Here is a 25,267-nt window from a genome sequence, read left to right on the forward strand (position 1 = left end):
GAAATTCTACTTTGCTGCTTATAGTTTGACATCCCTGCCGTCACTGAAACTCCTGAATGGGCAGAAACACAAGCTATTGCTGTTAGAGGGAATTCACATCTTTGTTTTGTAACCCTTATTGTATTTAGTCACACTGTCACTGTCAACTTTCTTTGTACAAATGCAGAATGTTAATTTCCCATGTTTCATTTTCCTCTCTTTGCAGGCCTGTCGACATGTCACTATGCCTGGGGTTTCCACTCTGAAGCTGAGGAAGAGCTCCTGAACATGCTGCCTGCAATGCAAAAGGGAGAACCAACCTGGCCTGAGCTGCGCTCAATGGGTGTGGGCTGGTGGCTGCGCAGCACTAACAAGTTACGCAGATGTATTGAGAAGGTGAGGTGATCAAGTTAACTGTCTGATCCTAAATGCAAGTCTGTGAGCCAGTTCCAGTTTTGTTTAAGGAAATTGACTAATTTGAAGTAGATTGTATAGTTTGTAGTAAATCTGTTTAGTAGAGGAGGTTTTTTTGTGCATTTAATTTGTAATCCTGTTAAATATCTTGCTATAAATTTAATAATCAAATTTTCAAAATATAGTTCAGAATCTGGTCATTTATATAAAATTCTTTTCTACATATTAGAAACTACAATTTTCTAAACACAAAACAGGCAACTATTCTGGTAAGACTTAAGAGTTTTGGTCATTTCCATTAAAAATTAATTAGTTCTACCTGCACCTTAAATCAGGATACAAATAATGTAAAGTTTAGTATGAAGATTTTGCAAAGTGGACACTAAGCACCAAATGGATTGAACCAAGTTTCGTCTGGATTGTCTTCTTTTTCTTCAAAAACAGCTTCCACAGAATTTAAAGAGTTTTGCACTTAACAGCTCTGGAGGATGTCAGATAATATGTAAGCTCTGTGTGCTTCCTACTGAGTGTTCAGTTTATAAGTGAAATACTCTCAGGTATATGGGAATACAGTTTGCTGAGGTTGCTCTAAAATACAGCATTATACTGAGTTAGTCCATAAAATGACCCATAAATTTGCAACTTGCTCTGTGGATAATGCTGTATAGTGTGAGGTGGTGGAGGCTGAATGTATTTTTCCTTCTATTTTGTCAGGTTGCCAAGGCTTCTTTTCAGAGAAATAATGATCCTCTGGATTCAGCTATATTTTACCTTGCGCTGAAAAAGAAGGCAGTGGTCTGGGGATTGTACAGGTAGACAAAACTGGCATGATTTTGCATATGAAATGCACATAGTTATCACATTTGTTACTACCTTTAACCGAGGCTAGTTCTTTTCAGAATGCTGAAGACCAGTGACTTTTAATATTTTGGCTTTCAATCCCTAATGTCGTTCTCCCCAGGTCTCAGAAGAATGTTAAAATGACGGAGTTTTTCCACAACAACTTCAGCGAGGACCGGTGGAGGAAAGCAGCACTGAAAAATGCCTTTTCTCTGTTGGGAAAGCAGCGATTCCAGCATTGTGCAGCCTTCTTCCTTCTAGCTGGTTCCCTTAAGGATGCTGTGGAGGCAAGTGGAAAACAGATATAAAACAATCTTTCCAAGAACCTTCCTTTACACTGACACTTCTCAGTCTGCTAAACCTGTTAGAAAACTTATTTCAGTATAAGTTATAAGTCAAGTGCTTCTTTTCATTTGCAAACTGTGACTTTGTAAGCTTTGGGTTTTTGTTTTTTTTTTTTGCTTTGTTCTGTTGTTTCCCCCCCCAACAGTTCATAGTCAAGGGCAATGTTTAACAATCTATTCAAAAGCGGAGAAACCACATTACTGAAAACAGAACACGCCAGCAGTATTTCTGTGGTGTTCTTTGTGTTAAACACCATAATACATTTCCACAGTAGTCTCTTTGTCAAAAGCTTTTAGCACAATTCTCTGAAGCATTATTGATGTTGGCAGTTGGCTTTGGGTGCTGCTGTCTTTCCTATTTTTTTTTTTTTTGAGAATTATCAGTTGCATGTCATCTCATTCATAAACCAGCATCACTGACCCCCTTTTTAAAGCTTAGTCAAAGCGGACACTCTACTTAATACCTAATGCATTATATTTGCAGAGTGCTAGTTAGTTAATGTGATAGCTTGTATTTGTTGTGCATGGTGGTTTGAAAGCTTGCTGTCGATCAGTGCGAGTCACAGAATGTCCAGCTCTCTCCGTATCGAGATTGCTGCTTCTGGTCATCTTGATTGTTTAACCTTTAATTTGTCAAGGTTATTTCTGTTTAGTGAGTCCCTGAAGCAGGAAGTCACATTATTTCATCTGCATGAGTAACTGGAAACCCTCTAAGCATTTTATGGAAATAAGGGCCATTCAGGCAAAGGGCTATCGTTGACTTTGCTCAAGTCTGTGTGACTGGGAGGTAGTCTCATTGGTATGCACCTCACACCTTCCCAGTTGGGAGCAACCACCACAACTTGAACTATCCGCTCAGTTTTTGTTGTGAGCACAGGCTTTTATTTGCTTTTTTGGCCCTTTTCATTTTGACAGATAAACGACAACTTCCGATGATCGAGACATACCATATGACTGAGGATCCTGTGTATTATGTATCTGCTCTTACCCCACTCAGTCTTGTGCTGGTAACAGAAACCACCACTAAATAATAACTGTCTTCCTTTTCATCCTCTAGGTTTGTATAGAGAAAATGCAGGACCTACAGCTGGCCTTGGTGATCTCGAGGTTGTATGAGTCTGAGTTTGAGACGTCATCTACCTACAAAAAGATCCTCCGGAGACATGTTTTAGGACAAGACAAACAGGTGTGCAGACACCAAAATTTATTTTTCTTTCAGTTTTAAATGTGTCATCTGAGCAAAATACCTAATGTTTGAGTCCATGACATGAAGAAACCGAAATGAGCTGTTTTAATTATTTTCATATATTTCAGATTCCAGCACACCATGACCCATTCCTGCGGAGCATGGCTCACTGGGTCCTGGAGGACTACAGCAAAGCCTTGGATACTCTACTCGAGCAGACAGCTAACAGTGCCAGCTCTTGGTCCTCTGAGAACAGATATGACATTGGTAGATCTGCTATGCTCTTTATGCTCTTAAATGAATTTAAAAAAAAAAATACATTTGCAACCATAGATCTTCTACACTTGACTTCACTGCAATTTCCACATTACTAAAATCTTTTTTGGAACTAATTAAGGAACATAAATTACACATAATTATAAGAAGAAACCAGAAAATAGAGCCCAGTGATCATTTAGGCTCATACACGTACCCTCAGTTCTGACTGCTAGTACTGAGACATTTTCTAATGGTAGTCAACAATAGCTTTACTTTGTATTGACGTTTTTTGTTTGGTTTTGTTTTTTTTAAGAAGTTTCTCTAACGTGTTTCTGTATAATGTAAGAATCCAATCCAGTTTTCTGAATCTTACCACACTGTTATTAAGAGAAAAGCTGTTTCAATGAGCATTTTATTTACGAATGGAAAAATACCACTCAGCCATATCTGCCTGTCAAAATGTTTTTTCCCCCTAAACTTATGTTTAATATAGCCTGTGTTGTCACTTAAAATGAAAAGACTTTAATAATCAGTGGATTGTGGATATTACAGGTCTGTCAAATATAGATTGACAGGTAAAAATGAGATAGATGGCAAGTGCTGCAGATTCTAATACAAGTCTTCAATCACAGTCTACCAACTTTTCAGCTATTTTTGGTTCATTAAGTGAACTAGAATTGCACAAGGAAGCCTTCTGAAACCAGAGCACTGTTTATTAAAAGAAAATATAACAGGCATGCCTACAGAATAGATGAAGAACTGAACTTAATATGAACTTCACTTTGACTTGACAGCCCATCTAGTGCCAGATTCAGTGCCCTAGTGCTGCCCCCCCCCAAATTTCATAGTTTGCTTTTGTGTGTGCTGTAGCTAGTTCTCACCACTGACATAGATTAAACAGTTTTATGTCACTTTGTATCTATGACAGGTACCTCTTCTGTGTCGCCGTGTAACCCCGAAGTTTTCAACTTTTACACCTATCTCCGTACTCACCCACTCCTCCTCCGCCGGCATTTCGGCTCATCAGACAAAGCCAGAGTTGGTCTGACTGCTGAGGGACGCAGAGCTGACTCCATTAGCCTGGATGAGAGGAGACTATTTTTCACAGCTGCATATGCACACCTACATTCAGGGTGCCCTATGCTTGCACTCGAAGTCCTCTCCAAGATGCCCAAAGTCCACAAGCATTCCAAACTCCAGGAGGATACAGGCAACACTGGTGAGCTCAGTGCTGGGAGTAAAAACGGACAAGCATCGGACCCAGATTGGTCTCAGCCAGCTCTGAACGGCTACGAGTCAGAAGGGAACAGCTTATCAAACAGTCGGTCAGACTCAGTGTTAAGTTTCGATTGGAGCCAGCCATCACTGGCAGTTCCAGATGAACCCCTGGAGCTGAAATGGGACAGTGACAAAGATGATGAAGAGAACAATGAGGATGAAGAAGAAACTAAAGAAAGTAAGAGTGGTAGAACTGCAGACAGTTGCAGCGTGTTCCAGGATGCAGTGTCTACGGGTGAGGAGAGTGAGGATAGCAACAGTTTCATTGAACCATCCGATGACATCCTGGTAGCTCAGCTGAAGTTTTCTGCGTGCTTGAAGATTATGACCAATGAGCTCCGGACACTGTCAACGGGATACGAACTGGATGGAGGGAAGCTACGTTACCAGCTCTGTCTGTGGTTAGAAAGAGAGGTACTGACACACACACATCTTTGCAGACTTTGAGGTCAAATTTTTATTTTTATTTTTTATTCATTTGTATTATATAACAAGTCTGGCTACAGACTTGAATCCACTCAGTAAAACTTTTGTAATTTACATAATGCCCACACATCTCCCCTCCCTTTTATGATTATCGACCATCGCATCTGTGTGAGCATAGAAATGCTACATTGCATGGATGATGAATGCCTTGTTGATTAACTGATTTTTAAGATCAGATTCTGTTTTGGTGTTTTCCTCCCAGGTGGTGGCTCTCCAGCATTGCTGCAGCTATAAGCCTTGCCTGCCAGAGCTGTCTGTCCAGGCTGATGTCCCTGTTTCTGGGTTAGTGGAGGAGGAGCAGGTGGGTGTTGATCGCTGGCTGCTTGCTGTATTAAAAAATTAAAACAGCACCAGTATGTAACGATGTACTTTGAAGAAATGTTATCTCTATTTGTCAGACATGTATACCCAATTATATGTACTTGCCCTTGCACAATGCACCTACTGTGTACTCACAAATTACATTTAGAAGACCCACTATTTTTTTTTTCTTTTATTGATTGAACTGGTTAATATACACTGTTTTAAAACATGTTGTTTTTAAGCATACTACTGTAGACCTTTTTGTTTGAGCCGTATTCAGCTGGGTAATATGGATTTACCGAAATGCTGAATGACTGCTTATAAAACTAATGAAGTCCGAATATTTTTATCAGCCTGGGAGCCCCCGTGGTGATAGCCACAGAAGCAGGAGACACTGGCTGCAGAGTAACCAGCCCTTACTGAGGATGTTTCTGAGTTACTGCAGCTTGCACGGCTCACATGGAGGAGGTCTGGCCTCTGTACGCATGGAGCTCATATTGCTGCTTCAAGAATCTCACCAGGTAATTAAAATTTGCACAGATGCAATCAAAAGACCACTGATGGGCAGAGCATGACAGCTTTTCAGTGGGAGCTATGTTACTCTGAATTCTTAGCTGTTGTCAATGAATGAAATGTACTAATGTAATTTTTTTTTTAATTTGCTGGTGTAGGGATAACAGCTAATTTAGACATTTAGATGATGAATTGTAGATTCAATTTGATTATAATTTAGGTGATTCAAGGACAGTTTTCTCATGCTGCAGTCTCTTTGATTTTTGGGTCTATCAGCATGTGGAGAATTAAACAAAACCATTTTTGCTGATTAATTACTGGTGTAGGCCTTTATGAATTTAAAAGTGCTGGCTATAGCTTTACAAATGTTTTCTATCACTGCTGTGTTTCTTATTCTAATAAAATGTGTGTTTGTTTTATTTAAAGAGGCTACTTGCTGTAATTTATAGTAGCAATTTAGTCTTTTAATCAGTGACTAAAGAATAAGTTATTAAAATGCTCTTTTCATGGCTACTCCACAGTCTTACAGTTGAGTGCTGCTTCATATTTGAAGGTAATCTGGGTAGTACAATCAGCCCAGAGTTTCAACTGAATTTAACTGAGACATATTCTGTTTGAAGGGAATGATACTGGGCAGATGAGCAGCAAAGTACGCATGAAAGATGGAATATGAAGCCATCTGAATAGCTTATGTTATCACACACAACACACACATGCACAGTACTAGTTGTGCACAGGCGACTGTCTGCACACCTCCAGCAATGGGCTCACAGGCTGTGCTGATTCCTAGAACTCTTGAGGGAGGGTCGTGCCTTAGGCTGACGATCAGAGTCAAATTTTAGGAGATAAACAATTCAGGGAGCCGACATGGGAACAGTGCTCTTGAGTCTTAGCACAATCGGTGGGCACTGGAAGTCCTTTCAGTTTTGATTTGAGATAAAATCGGGGTTATTTTGTACCAGCTCTGCTCTCATTGCTGGCAAATTTAAACTTTGCTGTCAAGGATTTTTTTGGTATTTTTCTCTTGCCTTGACTTCAGTCAGGGTGTAGAGCTTCTGTTAAGTTAGTGACAACTGCATGTGATTCATCAAGAGTGACGAACATAAGCCTGTGGTATTCTTACACACACAGTCATATTCAGGGATTTAGTAGAGACACAAAAAAATCAGGCACCCCTCCAGTGCCAAAGCTTTCTTTTTTTGCTCATTAGCTGTCATTCACACGTACACAAAATTTATGTAGAAATCATGTATGACATTTCCAGAAGTTGGCTCATCTTGTTATTATTATAGCTATAGAAGAGGCTGTGCTGTCAAAGGCTCAAAGCAGCTCCCCTCTGGTCCTTGTTGTTTTGGTGAGCTGTCTCTTTCTCCGTGCTAAAGAAAGAAATAACAAAGTTGAATTCATCTGCATTTTCTTAATTTACTAAGTTTACTGTTGTGTAACCTTAGTTTGTCTCCTCATGTATAGGTGTGAAAGTTTGTATTGGCTTCGGTGTATGATGAACATGCGCTGATAAACCATAACGATTTGGCACACTCATCTCTGACCTTTATACCCAGGATGACTTCATCCAGTCTGCAGTGACATTGAGTTCACAGCCCACCTCCATCCCCCTTTTGATGGCTTGTACAACCAACGTAAAGACAGTGGTGGCCAATCCTCTTGTCTATTTGACCAACCTGACTCATGACATCCTGCACACCATCAGTGCACTCGATTCTCCTCCACATCCAGATGTTGTTACCAATGAGGTGAGACAGTTAATTTCTTCCTTAGCCAGATGGTTATGGAATTGATTTTATTGTTTTCTTATGTCTGTAGTTATTACATGGAGTTGTGGTGTATGTTAAAACCTTATAAGATGGAGAGATGTGGCACTCAAACAGTCTTAAATTCAATTTGTGCTGTTGCACCTATATATGCACAGTAGAGGTTTGCAACAGTTTCAACTGTGTAGTGACCACTATATCTGCCAGCTGTTGTAGTACCTATCCTTTCTTGCTTTTCTTGGTATCCATTAAGTGAAATGTGGAGCACTGCACTGAGTCCTGTGAAAACTTATGTACAACACTATTTTCTACCATATTGCTTCAGTTTCATTGAGGTTTGTGGGCATTCATTTATCCACAGCTCTCTTAAGGTCCCTCCACAGAATTTCAGTTAGCTTGAGGTCTGGACTTTGACTGGGCCATTCCAACACTTTGATTTATTTCAATTGCTGCTGTGTTTGGGATTATTGTCCTGGCATGATCCAATATGGGCCAAGTGGATCAAGCTGTCAGAGTTTGTAGAGTTCATGTAGACTCAGTAACTGTAAGGTGCCCAAGTCCCGTGACTGCAAAACAAGCCCAAATCATCAATCCGTTACCACTGTGCTTGACAGTTAGTAAGAAGTGTTTGTGTTGATACGCTGTGGTTGGTTTTGCCAACAATTCTTTTGAGCATTGCACTGTCTGATCTTGGGGTGAATTTGCTGGGATGTCTTCTCCTGGGAAGATCGTGGCATTGTCTTGACACACACAATCGACTGAAAGGGAATGGACAGTTATTTCTATAACTTCTGTTCCATGCGGGAGAGAAACAAGGTACAACACCAGGATGCCTGCTGCATAGCTGGGCTTGGTGAAGAGCGGCTATCGAACTGAGGGATGACTGTGATGACAGGGTATATATGTGGGGTGGGGCTGCACATACAGTGAACCCTCGTTTATCGCGGGGGTTACGTTCCAAAAATAACCCGCGATAGGCAAAATCCACGAAGTAGTCAGCTTTATTTTTTACAATTATTATACAGTACTATAGAAGGAAACCAAAGATCAATACCTGTTTTCAAGCCGAACACATTCTGTGCTGGACAGAGACGAGGGACAGAGGAGATTGATTGACAGCCAATCAGGACGCAGAACACGATGCGCGTTCATACACTGTTTTTAAAAAAAAAAGAAAAAAAAAAAGCATAAAAAAACTGCACTAAAAAAACGTGAAACAGCGAGGCCGCGAGAGGTGAAGCGTTATAACGAGGGTTCACTGTATATCATCACAGGTCATCTGCCTTAAAGGCGTGAATAGAAGTGTCTTCAGCCAGGACACGCAGAGGCATGATATCCCCCCATACTATACGTGTTGTACCTCGTTGCTCTCCTTCAGGGAACAGACATTATAGATATAACTGTTCGTTACTGTGCTGCAAACAGTTTCCCATTGACACATGCAGCAGATACCAGGAAATGAAAAGGAATGATTTCCTATTCAGCAGATGAATGTGTCAGTCAGTATTCACTTTTCACTTAAGCTGTTATTTGCTTTTGATCAACCTTCTGGGGAACTGTCTGTTTAAAAACAGACTTTAAGTGTACTTTAATTATTAAACCCTCAAGCTAATTTGTGTTTTTTTCATTTCTTATTTCAGATCTATGTGATGCACACACTTGCAGCCTCCTTGTCTGCCAGTATCTATCAGTGTTTGTGTGATGGACACACATACAGGTAAGTGTTGCAAGAACTATTTTTTTCCCTTAAGCATTTGCTAAATACACCCAGTATTTTTGAGGTTTTTTTTTTAATTCCCTGAGCTGTCATGTTACAAACACTGTTCACCAAGGCAACATGAGTAGCTTTATACTAAACTAAAATGCACCAGGGCAATTTGGGAAAAACTCTTACGTAACCTGACTCAAAAGGGTTGGAGCTCATTGTGGGTATCCACTGGGCCGCATCTCTCAGCAAGTCTTTAATTCTATATGTCTTCAAGCAATGTTAACCGCAACTTTTTCACTTTCCATCACATTCACCTTGACTGTGAAGACAAATTATTAATCTGTCATAAGTACTTCCTGGCTGTACTATTAAAGCCAAAATGTTCCCAAAAATAATGTAAATTTGTGTCCTCTGGTTCTCTGTGTGTATGTGTTAAGAGGGATTTTAGGCTTATTGGAGCAGAATAACAAGAAATAATGGGGACAGGACCTGACTACTGGTAACCAAGCATATTTATAATGAGAGTGTAATGCAGTCATACAGTTTAAGTCAAACACTACACACTTAATACCCAAGTAGAAAATGCTTTCCAAGATCATTTAATCATATTCTTCTTTCTGGATTTGCAATTTTTTTTTTTTTTTTTTGTTGTTGTTGTTAGACGTTTACCACCCAGAAGTATGACAGTTACTTGTCTGTTCTGATCGTGTTGAGAATGAATTATAAAAGCTCCAAGGCTGCTGTTTGTCATTCTTATTGTAAATACTTAATTAGATTTTTGGTTTTGACAGATGGGAGGAACATTGTTTATTCAAGACTCTTATCTACCATAACTCCCAATCACTCTGACAACAACCCAGAAGGATTTAGGCTTGGAATGAATGGATGGATGGATAAATGTGTGTTGGATTTTTTTTTTTTTTTTTTTTTCTGACCCATTTGGCTTACAGCTGTGTTGCCATGTGAGTTCCTGCCAGTTTTTTTTTTTTTTTTAATACTGTACAGAATTTTATTAACTAGTGCTTCACCAGACTGTGATCTTAACCACAGTGCTGTGACTGCAGGCAGGGAATCTGTGTGTCGTGTCAAAAAGAATGAGCGTTCATTTCTTTTTAAACTGTGAGAAAACTTTCATTATTCTTTCAGAGCGAGCTGTCTGTCCTCGCTGTTTCAAACTTAACACGACTCTAAGCGATGTGATTAAATGAGCACATGGTTTGGCATCTTTTTCACTAAATACTTTAAACACACACACACACACACACAGCTATCTGTCCCATGCTGTTTGCAGCTAAATAGTATAACTACATTTGCAAGGCTATTTTTAATTTAATACTATCTTTATTGTGGTAATTATGATATAAAAATCTCCAGTTGTGTCGCTGCATAGGTTTGATGAAATTTCTTTTTCCTCTTGAGCATCTGAGCAAGTGTGTGAATTTTTCAAAAGGTATTTTGAGGATGTAGGTTGCAGAGGTTGAGTATTGCGAGGTTTGACAGGGTTTTTATCCCCATCCCCCCCCCGTGGTTTTATTTTGTCTAATTTGGTTAAGAAATAAAGAGTTAAAATGAAGCGTAAACATACATGAAGTTACAATTCCCGCATTGTTGCAGTGTGTGGCTTTATGGATAAAATTTGTTGTGTGAAATGCCTTCAGAGTAGTGACTGCTGCTCCTTCTGAATGACGTTCCCTTTGACTTTTGAATTCTGTTTGATGCGGAAGCAATTGGGGTTTTTTGGTTGGGTCTTAAAAGGGGACTTATTGAATGTTACTAACTTAATAGACTCCCAGGTGACTTGAGCATTCCATATTCTCTGTAAAGATTTCCTCTTTAACTGTCCAAGGATTTTTGTGTGTTCGAAAGCCACTTGATGTAAGCTCCAGCACTGAGGTATTCTTTATTATGTAGCATTTCTTCTCTATCACCAAACAGCATAGATAGGCAGCTAACCTGAGATGCAGCCCATTAGTATTTTATGTCCTGACAGAACAGAGCTCGAAAGTGGTGTCTGTTAGAAACAACATCCTAGAATTGAGAACAAAGTAAAACATTTTAGCATTATATATTTATACCACCTACCCTATTTTTTCACTTTTCTGTACCGCTTTTCATGTTTAATATAAATGTTTTGCTTTGCGCCCTCATTGCGGGGTCGATTTCTTGTCTGTTTCTCCCGCAGCCATGTGAACCATTTCACAGGGACTGTGTATCAGAGTGTTTTGCTCTCTCAGAAGCAGCCTCTCAAAACTGTCAGCATGGATGAGTCTGTTCAGCCCAACACTTCTCCCACACAGTGGCCAGGTAAATCAATCAAAACAAACATTTTCTTTTCAAAAAGAAGTTTTTTTCCAGCAAATAAGAAAAAGTAGAACAAATAAGTGTGCTGGTGCACTTAAATACTTACCAACTCACCTTTCCTGTTTGGGACATTCAGCAATAAGCCCTTTTTGTATTTTGTGTTGTAACTTATTAAAATCTTAGCATCAAAGTGCAGTTTCATTTTTATATCCCACCAACATGGCATATGTTACACACAGTTGTTTTCATGCGTTTGAAGAATTTGTGTTGGCTAACTCCATAACAGGTAGAAAATACAGATGATCTAATTAGATGTTTGAGCACTTTCCCGAATTAATTTGCTTTTAAATGAGGAAAGACTGATTTTTATTTTATTGTTTAAAAAACTCATTTTAAGTCAACAAATTCAAATTTAAATTTGATAAGTAGTTTGCAAAGACAAATGTGTTACTGAAAATCTGTGCAAATTCATTAACTAACAATGGAAAACTGACCGTGAGCCTGAAAACTCAAGAATGATGCATTGCATAAACATCATACCTAATACCACAGGTATTCCATGCAGAATAGAGGATCTGATGGGATTTTTGTGGGCATTACTGCATAAATTTCTGAATTAATAAGAGAACTTTTTTAAAAACAACTTCTCTTTTGATTCTTAATTAGAAACTATTAATAATGAGTATACATACCACACATCATAAATAGACACCATCAACCGGAACCAAATTCCTTGTGTGTGTAAACGTACTTGGCCAAAATAAATCTGATTCTGATTCTGAAATACTTGCAACAAAATATTACCTTATGTCTTCTCATAGTCTCCATAAGAAGATATACAGTACCAGTCAAAGGTTTGGACACACTTACCCATTCATATGAAAGGCAGTATTTATAGCACATTGATTTCCATATGTCATGAGAGGACTTAAAGAAATCAATGTGCTTCTTGTTTAAAAGAGCTCAGTGTACTGTGCTCCATTGTAATATGTTTGTAATGGTTAAATTGATCAACAAGATGTAAACATTGTGAATTAAACCACTAGAATCAATTAATTTTTTTTTTTTTTTTTTTCTTAAGATGTAGTGCCAATAAGGAAAATACACGACTAGGAACAAAAGTACTAGGAGCTGGAAACCCATGCCATGAAGCTCCTGGCTCATAGTTTTTGTGCTGATGTTAATGCTAGAGGAGAGTTCAGCCAGCAGAGAGTTGGCGACTTTTACACATTATGCACCTCAGCACTCAGCAGCCCCGCTCTGTAACTTTACGTGGTCTGCCGCTTTGTGGCTGAGTTGCTGTGGTTCCTAAACACTTCCACATTGCAATAATACAACTTACTTTTTATCCTGTAATATCTGGGAGGGAAGAAATTTTATGGAAATTTCATCAGTGGCATCATGTTTGTGCCTTTGTAAAGCCAGGCTGCATGGCTGGGTGCTTGATTTATTATACCTGTGGTAATGAAACTAACAACCTGAATTCAAAGATTACGAGGTGTTACGCAATACTTTTGTCCATATAATGTATATGATGTCACAGACTCAATTAAAACTTTAATGTTTTAAATGTGTTTTTGTTTGTTTTTAAATAAGGATACTTTCCAGAAAAAAAAAATTTGGTAAAATTAGACTAAGTGCATATTCAAATTGTGCTGTCTAAATGTCTTCTTTCTTTCCTGCTCCCCTTTACGCATTCCTCTCTCCAGGTATTGCCTCTCTGATTCGTCTGTTGAGCTCAGCAGGTGAGGAAAGCCAGCCAGGCTTAGCTGTGCTGCTGTGTGAGATCCTGACTGCTGTCTTCCTCAGTCTGTTTGTTCACGGCATGGCCACTCACTCCTGCAATGAGCTGTTTCGCATCGTGGCCCACCCACTCAACAGCAAGCTTTGGGTGACAGTGTTCGGAGGAGGCGCTCGGATCCCCGTCTTAGAGAAACCCAGCAGTCCGACAAGGACACCCCCACCAGGTGACTGATTTGGAGTATCTGTTTTCTTTGTGATTGTGGTGTGTTTTTCTGAAAGTGACCTTGTAACTAAATCACATTACTCCTGCTACATTAATCGGTTTCCTGTCTGGAGGTCTTAGTGAAACCTGTTAGTGTAGGAGTTGTTTGCCTCATGCTCTCTCTGTGCTACTCTGTTTGGTAGACTTGTTTATAATGCAACTATAACTGTTTGTTGACAAAATCTAGGCATTTAAAACTATTTTTTCTTTTTATGAACAAAAGGCACAAGTAGGTAGGTTCTAATGGCAGCTGAAAAAGCAACTTAACACGCTCTTAACTCTATGAACACTCCAGCCTCACCGAGTGGCTCGGACAGGAAGTCCAGACGATTCAGGCTTCTCTCATCACGTAGCGGATCCAAGGAAGAGTCTGGGATGGAGAGGGAGGGACCATTGAGTCCCAAGCATCATGTCCCTGTTATGGAACAGGAAGCTCCTTCTATCTTTAAAGAACAGTTTGTCCCTCCAGAGCTCAGCATTTGGGATTACTTCATAGCAAAGGTAATCCAAATCTCAGTAACAATAATTGAAAAATGGTTTTAAAACCCTTCATACTTGCTCTCATTTGAGTTTAAATTAAAATAGATGGATTTTTGCTGAGAGATTGTTCCATCATCCGGGTTCATGTATGGTAGAATGATTTTATAGTATAACTTTAATTTAAAATCCACTATAATCCAATTTATTTACAAAACAATTTTCTGTTCTGTTCTCTTAAGGTGTTCTTGTTGATCCAAATGAGTCTCTTTCTGCTGTTGCTCTGGTCTCTTGCATTTCAGCCTTCGCTACCACCGTCAGAAAACAGAATTGATTATGACTCTGAGGAGAGCCAGGGCAGCCAAGATGAAGATGAGGACGACGATGAATATGAAGATGTGTTTGATCCCAACTCACCGCACAGGGAGCATTCAAACCACAATTCATACAGGTAATGGCACAGTACTGAGTTTCCTCCAGTCAGTGACTCGTCTTTGAGTGAAGTAAAGCTGCCAAGATTCAACCTGAATCTGTTTACAGCTGTTTGACTTATTTATGCATACTACCGTCACTCTCAGTCTGAATAAACCTAAATGTAGTTTCTGGAAGGCGCTATTTCTGTTGAGAACTGTGATCTGATTGTGATGGTTTCTTCTCCTTTAAGTTGGTGTTTGATGCGGTTGGCCATGGTTCAGCTGGTGTTGGCCAACCTCAAGGCCTTCTACCCAATGGCAGGATATGATTTGTTAGGTAAAGACTAAAATACACCACACTCCCTCTGATGTACATCCAGGATGTAAATAAGCACTGCCCTATTTTTTAATGCTTGTCTCAGCTAGTCTTATTGTCTTCTTATTCATGTGTGTGCTGCTTTTTTACTGCAGATCTGCCTGTGGCCTCTCCTCTATGTCACGCTGTGCTGAAGACGCTGCAGCGATGGGAGCAAGTGCTGCAGAAAAGGCTGGAGATCTTTGGAGGCCCCCCTTCCAAATACATTTCTACCCACCTTCACGAAGAAACCGCCACACCTGGCCCCGCCCTGCTCAGACACAAAGCCCTGTTTGAACCATCCAATACCCCTTTCAGGTATTGGTATCATTTTTCAGCTTTCTTGTTTTGTTTTTTTTTGTGTGTTCATTTATTGATGTACCTGTGTATATTCACTGAGGTCCTAAAAGTTTGTGGTTTTATATCGACAGAGCTGTTCACCACCTTACCGTATTACTTAATCACTTTTTATTCCTGTATTTATTCATATATAATTTTTGTTTTGCATTTTCCCCATGTTTATTTCCCCAAACCTGTTTGTCTGTATTTTCTTTTTTTTCTTTTATTTGTTTTAAGTATGCAAATGAGGTGTCTGTCATTCAGAGTATAATCATAGGGTAAATCTCAAGATTCTACAGCAGAGTAAACACAGCAGCAAAATAAATTCCCTGCTTCTGCCGGTCGCTTACAAGGCGAGTGCCTAACTGTCCCTGCATGGTTGATTTACACATCCCGCATGGTGGGGATAATCCATTGACCGCTCTAATAACTAAACCTTCACTTGCGATGTACTGACTGGATTTTAGGCATCTTCTCTTGTGATCTCCTGGTCATCAGCAAGCATTTTTAGTCAAACTCGCTGCACTTTGATGTTGAATAACCAGTAGTTGGAAAGTTTACCCCATGACCTCCTTTAAATGACTGTCGCCTCATTTGCATACTGAAACAGAAAATAAAGGTAGAAAGAAATGCATGGTTTAATTTGGTTTGTGGAAAATGCAAAATGAAAAAATTAAAGGTGGGGATTTTCTGGTTTTTAAGTGGGCCGCAGCACTCTTTTTTTTTTTTTTTTTTTTTTTTTTTAATTGTATTTTTATTGACATTCAGCATCCAGAAAATTAATATACATCTATTTCCAACCATATTGCCATGCATCTGTCTGAATGTCCCATTTTTTTGAGGGAAAGTAATGATAGAATTAAAATAAAAAAAAAAACACATAACTACAAAAAAGGTAATAGTACAATGAACTATCAAGAACATGAACACTTGAGGAGAGGGGGTGGTTGTTTTTGTGAATCATGCATTAAATAAAGTTAACCAAAGTAGTATCCGGCCTGCGTGATATTATATAGTCTGTCCATTTCTCCCATCGTGAATCAAATAGATCTGTCTTATGATTTACTTCTGCAGTTATTCTCTCCATCCTGTATATGTCCATCCACATATTCAATGTTGGGCTTTCCTGAGTGAGCCATTTTTTGGTAATAGCCTTTTTACCAGCCACTAGTAGGATATTAAACAGATATTTGTCTCTTTTCGGCCATTCTTCGGGAACCAGTCCAAAGAAAAGAACTTTACTGTCCAACGGCAGATGACTACCTAAAATGTCTTGTATTGCATTATGTATTCCCTTCCAGTACATTTTAATTGTCTGACAATCCCAAAATATGTGATAATGATTAGCATTCATGCTTCCACAATTTCTCCAAGAAGCTAGAGAGTTACCTTTGTACTGAGATTGCTGGTAAGGTGTGATAAAGTATCTAATCAGGCTTTTCCAGCCAAACTCCCTCCAACTTAGTGAGCTGCTGCATTTCCATTGGTATGCCCAGATTGTTATCCATTCTTCCTCCGTTATATTTAATTCTCCCTCTATTTCCCATTTTGTTTTTATATAGATGGTCGAATGTGTTTTCATGTTCCTAAGCCCTTTATATAAACCTGAAATAATACCTCTGTCTTTGTTTGAATTATATGCTCTTTTAAAAAGATCCAGCAGCTGTTTGCTTGATTCTGATATCTTTTTTATTTTTTCACTGACAAAGTGTCTCATCTGTAGGTAGCGGTAGAAATCCTGTGTTTCTAATGCGTATTTTTGTTTAATTATTTCAAAACTTGTTGTATTGTAGTTGTATTCAAGCAGCTGTGTTTTACTTATATTAAATTTATATCCTGATAAGTGGCCAAAATATTCAAACAATAGCATTAATGTAGGTAGAGAGCTTGTTGGTTGACCCAAAAAGACTAAAATATCATCTGCATAGCAGGCTAATTTATGCTCTCTCCCATGGATGTTGATGCCCTTTATTTCTATATTTTGTCTTATATATTGAGCTAATGGTTCCAGATATAATGCAAATAATAGTGGTGAGCATGCACAGCAGGCCGCAGCACTCTTGACTTTGGGAACCACTGTTTTAAACTATAGTTATCTAATGTTTTCAAATCATCACGTGTAGTTTAACTCATACGTTTAAAAAATTTCATTGTGATCCAGTGAGCTGCTGTCTCAGTGGTTAAATTACTCTTAATGTTCCTTTCAGGACCAGCCACCATTCAGCGCTGCCAGTCAAACGTTTATGGCACTTTTTGGTCAAGCAGGAAGAAGTGCAGGAGACTTTTATCAGAAATATCTTTACCAAGAAACTGGGCACACATCAGGTATTGACATAATTTCCTCCTGCTGCATGATTGCACTGCTGACACATTGTAATAACAATCACTGAATAACACATTAACTATTTCATTATTATAACAAAATGCACCTGTATTCAACCCAAGGCTAAACTGCATCATTGTTGCTTTTACATCCTTGCTGTACTGTTTTAGTTCTGCATGCCAACCATATTTTTTATTACTTCCTGAAGTTGCATTATTTTTTCATTCAAATAATTCCACCTTTTTTTGATTAACAGCACAATAATTGAGTCTCTGTGTGTGTCTGCATGGTTTGCCATTGGTGGTTCTTGTATGTTGTGTGTGTTTTGTGTGTGTGCGCGCATCTACCCTGTGCTGCTCCCCCAATCATTAAAGTCGGTTGAGGACCAGACTGAGAATATGAAATGTTCAGGGATGGACGAGACAGGAAACAATCAGGTATTGCTGCTTCTGATGAATTATTGCTTATGGTGTTGCCGTGGGATGGGTTGGCGATCAAATCTCAGTATCTGTTGCAATATTTACCAAATTGAAAACTGTCAAAGTTGTCAGCAAATGTTTGAATGCAGTATTCTACTCCCCTTAGATTGGCACAGGCGTCGACAGTGATAGATACTGAGAGACTCCTGATGATTAAATGCCTTCGATGTATAACGTGCTTTTTATGTGAGATGAAGCATAACATTCATCTCTAATGTTGGGCTGATTTTTGACAAGTGGGCTTCAAAAAATCCTCCCAAATTAATTTGGTCCCTTTTTCTTCTCCTTTTGTAAAAGGAAAGTCACTTTCAAAGCTGGTTAATTGGTCACACAGTTTTACATTTTATGAGGGACTAGAATATCAGTCTTAGATCATGTCCTTCTCATACGAGAGAACTGTAAATTCTGAAGTTAAAGCTTCGCAGTACAAAGTGGTTTTTTGTTGCATGTTTACTGAGATGTGTATTGCATACCGGTACTTTTGATTTGACCAGTTGGTAAACTGGTTTGCCCTCTTTATGCTACAGTCACACAACAGTGGCTGGAGAATTTGGCGGAATCAAAACTATAAACTTGCAATCTCATTGCCTTTGAAATTAATGTTTCAAAGATGGGAACCATAAATGGCAAAAAAAATGGGATTTAAAAACAGCAATAAGATGCTATCAGTTTGTGGGGTCAATTTGACAATTGCATGCAATCTATTTGTGATAATACATCAATTAATTGGCAAAATCACAAATCTGTTGCTATCAGTTTTAAATTTCATACACAGAAAGTACTTAGAGTTCAGCCAAAACCTCAGATTTAAAATTCAGAAATTCCTCCACAGATATTGACACAGTTGCTACAACAATAGCAATTTAACTGCAAAATGGCATTGGCACTCTGCAACCTCTTTTTGCAACAGGAGTTGCAAAAAGACACATCACAAACAAGTTGTGCTCATTGGCGCAGACTTACCCTGATTGAATGCAATGCATTGAGACTCTGTCTGCGTTTAGAAATTAGATGGCAGTTACTTGCAAATGTTTGCCAGTCTGTCTGAGAGTGACTGCAGTCGCTTCAAGTCGGGGTACAATTTTTTGGAGACACTTTGCCTCACATCAGGTGACTTGTGCAATCACCTTGCAATCAAAAATGGTCACCTAGAGGTTGAGGGGTTGCACGCTTTTAACCTCTGGGTCACCACAACTTCTTGAAATCGGTCACCAACAGCAAAAAACATTAGATTGTTTCTAGTCGCAAGGAGGTTGCCGTCCTTTTTTAGCCTAGTGTGGCTGAGCCATTATACATGTGACTTGGTCTGAAATATATGTACCATATGAAACAACACTATACTATAATTTACAGGGGACACACTGTAACGTTGAATGCAGATATGCACGTTACGTGTCTTGAATTAGTCATCTACAGCAGAGAAGTAAATGTGGCCTGTCACATTTCATCTTAAATTTTAAAACTGTGATCAGGACCAAATTATAGTACATGTATATTTAGTGCAATGTACCGTGAATGCTCAGAGTTTGATATTAATCTTGCATTTAACTGTCTAAATATTCATATGAATGTGCACCATAAATTTTAAATTGCACTGTACATTGATGCTTCATAGAGGTTTTCTAATCGTCTTGCTCTCACTGTGCAAGCGACCACATTATAGCTACTCCATTTGGCTCAGTGTTAATTAACCCAGTCTCAGAGGACAAGCTATGAAGCTGAATAGCTTCTGATTAATGTGCCCAACACTGTCGCTGTGAATCTGCATCCTACAGGGATTATGTGCTCGGCAAAAATGGCAAATCGCCATATTTAGATTTCTGCAAGTCAAGTTTAACTTTATTCCGTCTGACAGAAAATGACATGGTCTTTTCCTCTCGAACGAGTGCAGCAAAGACATTAATTCAATCGCATGTTTAAAGGATGCTTGTCTTTGGCATAAAATGTAATGTTTCTATACAATATTCCACAGGATCACAGTTGTACTGTGTGTACTTGTGCGTACTGCTTAAGGGTTTTTGTTCTCATGCTGTCTACTGACAGTAACCCAGTTATGCTGGCTGCTGTATTTAACAGTGTGGCCTGATGAACCTAACATGTTATTTCCTAACCCTAAAGGCAAAACAAACAAATACATAAACATGAAGAACACAAATTACATAGCAGAGAACAGTGAGTAAGCTTACCTAGATTTATGAGCATTTTCTGCAGCAAATAATTTGATACTTCACTTGTCAGCCCTTATCATAAATCTTGTCGGGTCATTGGTTCTGTAGCATGAAGGGAAATGTAACTGAAATTATGGAGGTTATTTTTCTGCAGGAAATGTTTCAGTTATAGAGATTGAATCTCCATGGTGGTGATTTGTGTGTTTTGTGTCTGTGTTTTCTGCTGTCTGCAGACTGAGTCAGATCTGAGCTGCCCTGGAGGAAAAGCACGCATCATCCACAAGGAATCTGACATCATCACAGCCTTTGCCATCAACAAGGTAAAAACCCACTTACACAGATGTCACTGAACAATGTAGTGTACTATGAGAATTAAAGTGTATTTCTACCTAATGACTCCACCCATTGTTAGTCCATGCAGCCAGTACTCATCATTTTATTTAAACATTTAATATAAGAAAATTAAGATTAATTTAGTAATCACTCTTTTTGAAGGTTTTGGTTTTTCATTTTTTTGGAAGGATGTTAACTAAATTGTTAACCAAGTTTCCTCAGTGCACAGATATTCAAAGTATACTTTTATCTTTTGGAGTACTGTTAAAAAATGTTAACACCTTAAATAAACTGTTAGGTTTATTCAGCTCGTCGAGTGCGGTGTAACCTTCTGTGGGAGTTAGCAATTTAATGTGATAAACATCCCAAGATGAACCTTCCTTCAGACATTTTCCTTGAGAATATTTCAAAGTTTCTGTAATCAATACTTTTACTCATGGCACTACTAGCCCAGCTGATGTGACTTGTTCATGTGTCACAGAATATACCTTTTTAGAAGTTACCTATGGCACAACATAATTTACATCTTTAGCACGGTGACGAGGTGGTTAGCACCGCTGCCTCACAGCTAGAATGACATCTAGAAGGTCTGGGTTCGAGTCCACCTTTGCCTGGACCTCTCGCTGTGTGGAGTTTGCATGTTTTCCCCGTGTTTGTGTGGGTTTCCTCTGGGCACTCCAGTTTCCTCCCACAGTCCAAAGACATGCAGTTAATGGGGTTAGGTTAATTGGTCATTCTAAATTGCCCATAGGTGTGAATGTGAGTGTGAATGGTTGTCTGTCTGTCTGTATTGGCCCTGCAACAGGCTGGCGACCTGTGCAGGGGTGTACCCTGCCCTCGCCCTGTGTCAGCTGGGATAGGCTCCTGCCCTCCACCCCCCACGGGCAACCCTGAACAGGATAAGCGGATGGATGTTTTGATTCAGCAGTTCAAACTTGGTGGTTGTTAAATCTTCTCAGGATCCATCTCTGTTCACACTGTTAGTCTTAGTTGTGTGTGGCTATTTATCCAGTAGTTCTGGCTTCTTCTAAAAAAATAATCAGAGGAGAGTTTGACTCAGGTCTTAATTAAACAGGAAAAGGTGGTTTTGCAACCACTTTTTATTCTGTGGTAAATTAGTGTTGGTGATCTGCATTTCAAATTTAGCACATACATTAGGACTCAGCCTGTTTCCTATACGCCTATCCTCTCTGTCCTCCACCTCTCCATTTCTTCACTTCTCTTCTCTTCACTTCTCTCTCTGTTTCTCCCAGGCCAATCGTAATTGTTTAGTCATGGCCTCCACACATGACATTCAGGAGCTTGATGTGTCATCCATCTTGGCCACTCAGATCTTGACATGGATCGATGATGATGAGGCTGAAGCCAAAGGGTAAGACGGCAGTCTGCGTGTTTTACATATAGACCAACAGCGGTGAGTTCATCCAGAGTGGCATCAACTTTTCACCTTCATGCAAATAGAGCTAAATTGAACGTTGGCGTGGGATAAAGTGATTGTAGGTGGTATACAAGAAATACTGTACATTGATATTTAACATCAATCGCTACTCGTTCCTTATTTATTGTCTTATTCTTCTGAAATTTGCCATGAGTATTCATTGGGCAAAACTCTACAGAATGTTGCAGACATATTTTCAATTTTTCACGTTATTTTTTTTTTTACAAATTTTCAAAATTTGTAAAAGAAAAAAATAAAGTATCAGCTCAATGATGGGTGACCTACAGCCATAATAAGTTTCCATTCCAATGTGTCACATATTGTACAAGTAAAGCATTTGACAGCAGAGCTCTATAAGCCAAAAGGTCTCTCTTCATTTATTTATTTATTAAGTGTGGGTGGTGATGACTTCCTGGTTGTCCATACACGCGATGACTTTGCCGCCCTCCATGGCACCACACCATACACCCACAGTAATCCTGGCACTCCCATCAACGTACCATGGCTAGGAGGCATGCAGACGGGCAGGGGTGCTGCCGTGGTAAGCTCTGATCCTGGATTTGTATGAGAACACAGCTGAGTTTTCTGCTGTTCTTGTTTTGTTTGTTTGTTTTGTTTCTATTTCCATATAAATTACATCATTATCACTTTTGTTGTATAATGCAGGATCATTTTTCAAAAGTGTGTTATTGTTTAAAAGTGCTTCTTTTAGCATTTGCATTTCACCAAAACGTGATAAAATAATTGTTAAATTAAAGTTGGCTGAACATTCGCTGGATTATCTAAACAAATAGATTTCTGTTGTTTTGATGCTTGGAAATGATCAGATGTAATATCAAGCACAGTTTTTCACAGTGTGACGCCAAGAGTTTTCATTCACTACACAGTGATAATGGGTTTATAAGATTCCCTGCTGCTTTTGTGGAATTAATTATTGTTGTCTTCACTTTCTGTATTCAAAGCGAAAATCCTCAAAGCCTAGCTTAAATAAATAATTCCTTTTTGTCTGTGTCTATTTTGCCAAAAGCATTGCGGCTGCTAACATTAGCTCCCCTCGTTGACTTGCATAGCAGCTGAGGTGGTGCTGTGAGATGCTGGAACCAAACTGCTGTTTCTGCCATTTTTGTGGAAAATTGATTTTTTTTTTTTTCTTTTTTTTTTTTTTTTAATTTAAAAAAACCAAGCAGAGAAGCTTGGCACTGGCAGCGCAGAGGGAGATAATTTGGTTCTGGTGGTGTCTTTGAGTCAAGTAGATGTGAGTCATGTTTGTTATTTCAGCCAGTTAACTTGCTGCTCCTGATATGCAGACTGGACAGCAAGAGCCACTTTGCATCGTAATTATTTAACCAACCAGTTTGTTCAACGTTGGAGTGGAATACATTTCGAGATGAGTGATAAATGAAATCCTCCACAGAAAATGCATTGCTCTTAATGTCAGCCTGTCTCGGCCAACAGCCACGCTGCATATATTCACTTTGATGTACTGATGCTCAGTGGGTTTTTCTCCCCGTATTATGATGATAGAACATGTATTTACTCTGTAACTTGTAAGCAGGGTTTATTATTAGCTAACAAATTGCTTTAAGAGCACTTATACGTGTATCAGTTGGGTAATAAATTATGTTATGAAAGACAGTAAATACAAGGATGGCCTCTGTTGACTGATTTGAACTATGTCCTCAGTCTTTGCATAAATGAAGGATGTAGTCAATGTCATGTCATTCAGTGGTTTTGGGCACCGCATTTGGCAACATTTTGTTTTGTTTTTTTAGAAACGGAAGCAACCGTATTAGCTCCGGGTGAGCGCTAGGGAATGTAATATGTATGGCACCATTATATCACTGATATCACTTTTTTTTTAATCATGTAAAATGTATACCCGATATGGATGGTGTGATATGGTGCAGCCCTAGCGTACTGTCGCTGTGCTAACGTACCTGCTAACACTAGAGTGCAAGAATGATTATGGAGTTACAAATGAGTATAAGAGATCTCCTTTAACAAATGCTGAGGCCATGCCAGGCTGTCCCTAAGAGCCCTGCAACCTACACCCTGACCCCAAACACAGAGGGCAGTCAATCGGGAGGGAAGCAAAGTGGCATAAGTTTTTAATTTACCCACCGACTGCATAAACAAAATCATGAATATCCATAAAAATGCCTAACCTACAGCATTAAAAAACATTAAGTCAGAACAACTTGACATCTGCTATGGGGCTATAAACTAAAAATAAGAATTTAATGAGAAAATTATCGTTTGTCAGTGGATTGACTGGAAACAGGAGAAAGCATCACTATTGCTTTTAATGATCATGATTAAAGGTGACATGATATATGCATGAACAGAATCCATTTATCTGTTAATCATCAGAATCCACATCGTGTCATTTCTGAATGAAGTGGGTGTGTGAGAGGCAAGCGAGAAGGAACCAAAAAAAAAAAAAAAAATCATTACTTTAACAGGCATGTGAAGCCAGCAGTGAATGTCTGTGTGAGAAAAGGGCTTTAAAACACTGTTTGACTGCATCTCTCTCCACTTCACCCTGTTTTAAAGAACGGGGTTATTCTTTAGCGTGACACAGTTCTGTTTTCTCACTGAAGTTCTCCTCCTCCTCCTCTTCACTTTACTTCTCCCAGATGATCAAGAGAAATATCAACAATGTGAGAAGAATGACCTCCCATCCCACACTGCCGTACTGTAAGTATGACTCCGATGTCTGTCAGATTAGAAAATTTTTCACCTTTTAAAAGTGGTATGCAGACATCATATATCTACTGTTGGGAAAAATGGCCTTCAGGGGGTGATTACATCACCAAAAAAGTTTTTTCTTATATTGATATTCAGAAACTGGCAGAGTTGTTTTCTGTTAGTCCCAGTGCTGCTGTTGATTTAGAAAAGACTGAGTGAGCTCACTTCCTACAAACTTTTCCAGTCAAACTGCAGACTAGTGGTGCAGCTGAAAGGTGTGTCGCTGGGAGGATTCCCGGCAGGTTATGAAAACAGCTGTTGAAACATCTTGAAATTAACCTTTTTCTTTGCTCACTTACAAATTAGATTCCTTTCAATTCAATTCATTTTCATTTATATAGCACTAAATGACAACAACAGTTGCCTCAAGGGGCTTAATATTGTAAGGTAAAGACCCAACTTTGGGAACAAAGTAGTGCCAAAACCTCATGTTGAAACCTGGATGCTCAGTGAGATGCAGTGGAAGATGAGCTGTTGTCATGTGTAATTTTGTTTCTGTTCATCAGACCTGACAGGAGCTCAGGATGGTAGTGTGCGGATGTTTGAATGGGGTCACTCCCAGCAGATCATCTGCTTCCGAAGTCCAGGCAACTCCAGAGTCACCAGGATACGTTTCAACCACCAAGGAAACAAGGTTACACACTCTCACACCCTCCTACTCTCTGTACCAGGGTAGTGAACATTTGCCTGCTGACTACCACCATACAGATGTCAGGCTATTATTAGCTTTGCAACATGACTGCAGAGTGATGTGAGCCTGTCACATTCAGAAACATTTTCACACTTCCTCTGCCATTCAGGCACGAA

At 39.1% G+C, this 25,267-nt stretch overlaps 1 protein-coding gene across 3 annotated transcripts in view; it reads left to right on the forward strand.

Annotated features, from left to right (window-relative positions):
* Positions 1–25,267, forward strand: part of dmxl1 (Dmx like 1) — a 65,295-nt gene that overhangs the window by 32,119 nt on the left and 7,909 nt on the right. For 2 of the 3 annotated variants that reach the window (XM_030736957.1, XM_030736959.1), the window contains 23 exons: positions 206–375; positions 1,108–1,205; positions 1,355–1,520; positions 2,635–2,763; positions 2,892–3,030; positions 3,950–4,713; positions 4,988–5,086; positions 5,442–5,609; positions 7,164–7,355; positions 9,014–9,090; positions 11,264–11,385; positions 13,092–13,349; positions 13,683–13,888; positions 14,167–14,315; positions 14,529–14,614; positions 14,749–14,950; positions 17,179–17,296; positions 17,669–17,731; positions 20,175–20,261; positions 21,528–21,646; positions 22,106–22,253; positions 24,349–24,409; positions 24,967–25,094. In XM_030736957.1, the coding sequence (XP_030592817.1) occupies positions 206–375; positions 1,108–1,205; positions 1,355–1,520; positions 2,635–2,763; positions 2,892–3,030; positions 3,950–4,713; positions 4,988–5,086; positions 5,442–5,609; positions 7,164–7,355; positions 9,014–9,090; positions 11,264–11,385; positions 13,092–13,349; positions 13,683–13,888; positions 14,167–14,315; positions 14,529–14,614; positions 14,749–14,950; positions 17,179–17,296; positions 17,669–17,731; positions 20,175–20,261; positions 21,528–21,646; positions 22,106–22,253; positions 24,349–24,409; positions 24,967–25,094 (3,749 nt within the window). The remainder of the gene's footprint in view (positions 1–205; positions 376–1,107; positions 1,206–1,354; positions 1,521–2,634; positions 2,764–2,891; positions 3,031–3,949; positions 4,714–4,987; positions 5,087–5,441; positions 5,610–7,163; positions 7,356–9,013; positions 9,091–11,263; positions 11,386–13,091; positions 13,350–13,682; positions 13,889–14,166; positions 14,316–14,528; positions 14,615–14,748; positions 14,951–17,178; positions 17,297–17,668; positions 17,732–20,174; positions 20,262–21,527; positions 21,647–22,105; positions 22,254–24,348; positions 24,410–24,966; positions 25,095–25,267) is intronic. The other variant, XM_030736958.1, reaches the window with a different exon arrangement.

This window comes from Archocentrus centrarchus, chromosome 9, assembly GCF_007364275.1.
Source record: "Archocentrus centrarchus isolate MPI-CPG fArcCen1 chromosome 9, fArcCen1, whole genome shotgun sequence".
Lineage (NCBI taxonomy): Eukaryota > Metazoa > Chordata > Actinopteri > Cichliformes > Cichlidae > Archocentrus > Archocentrus centrarchus.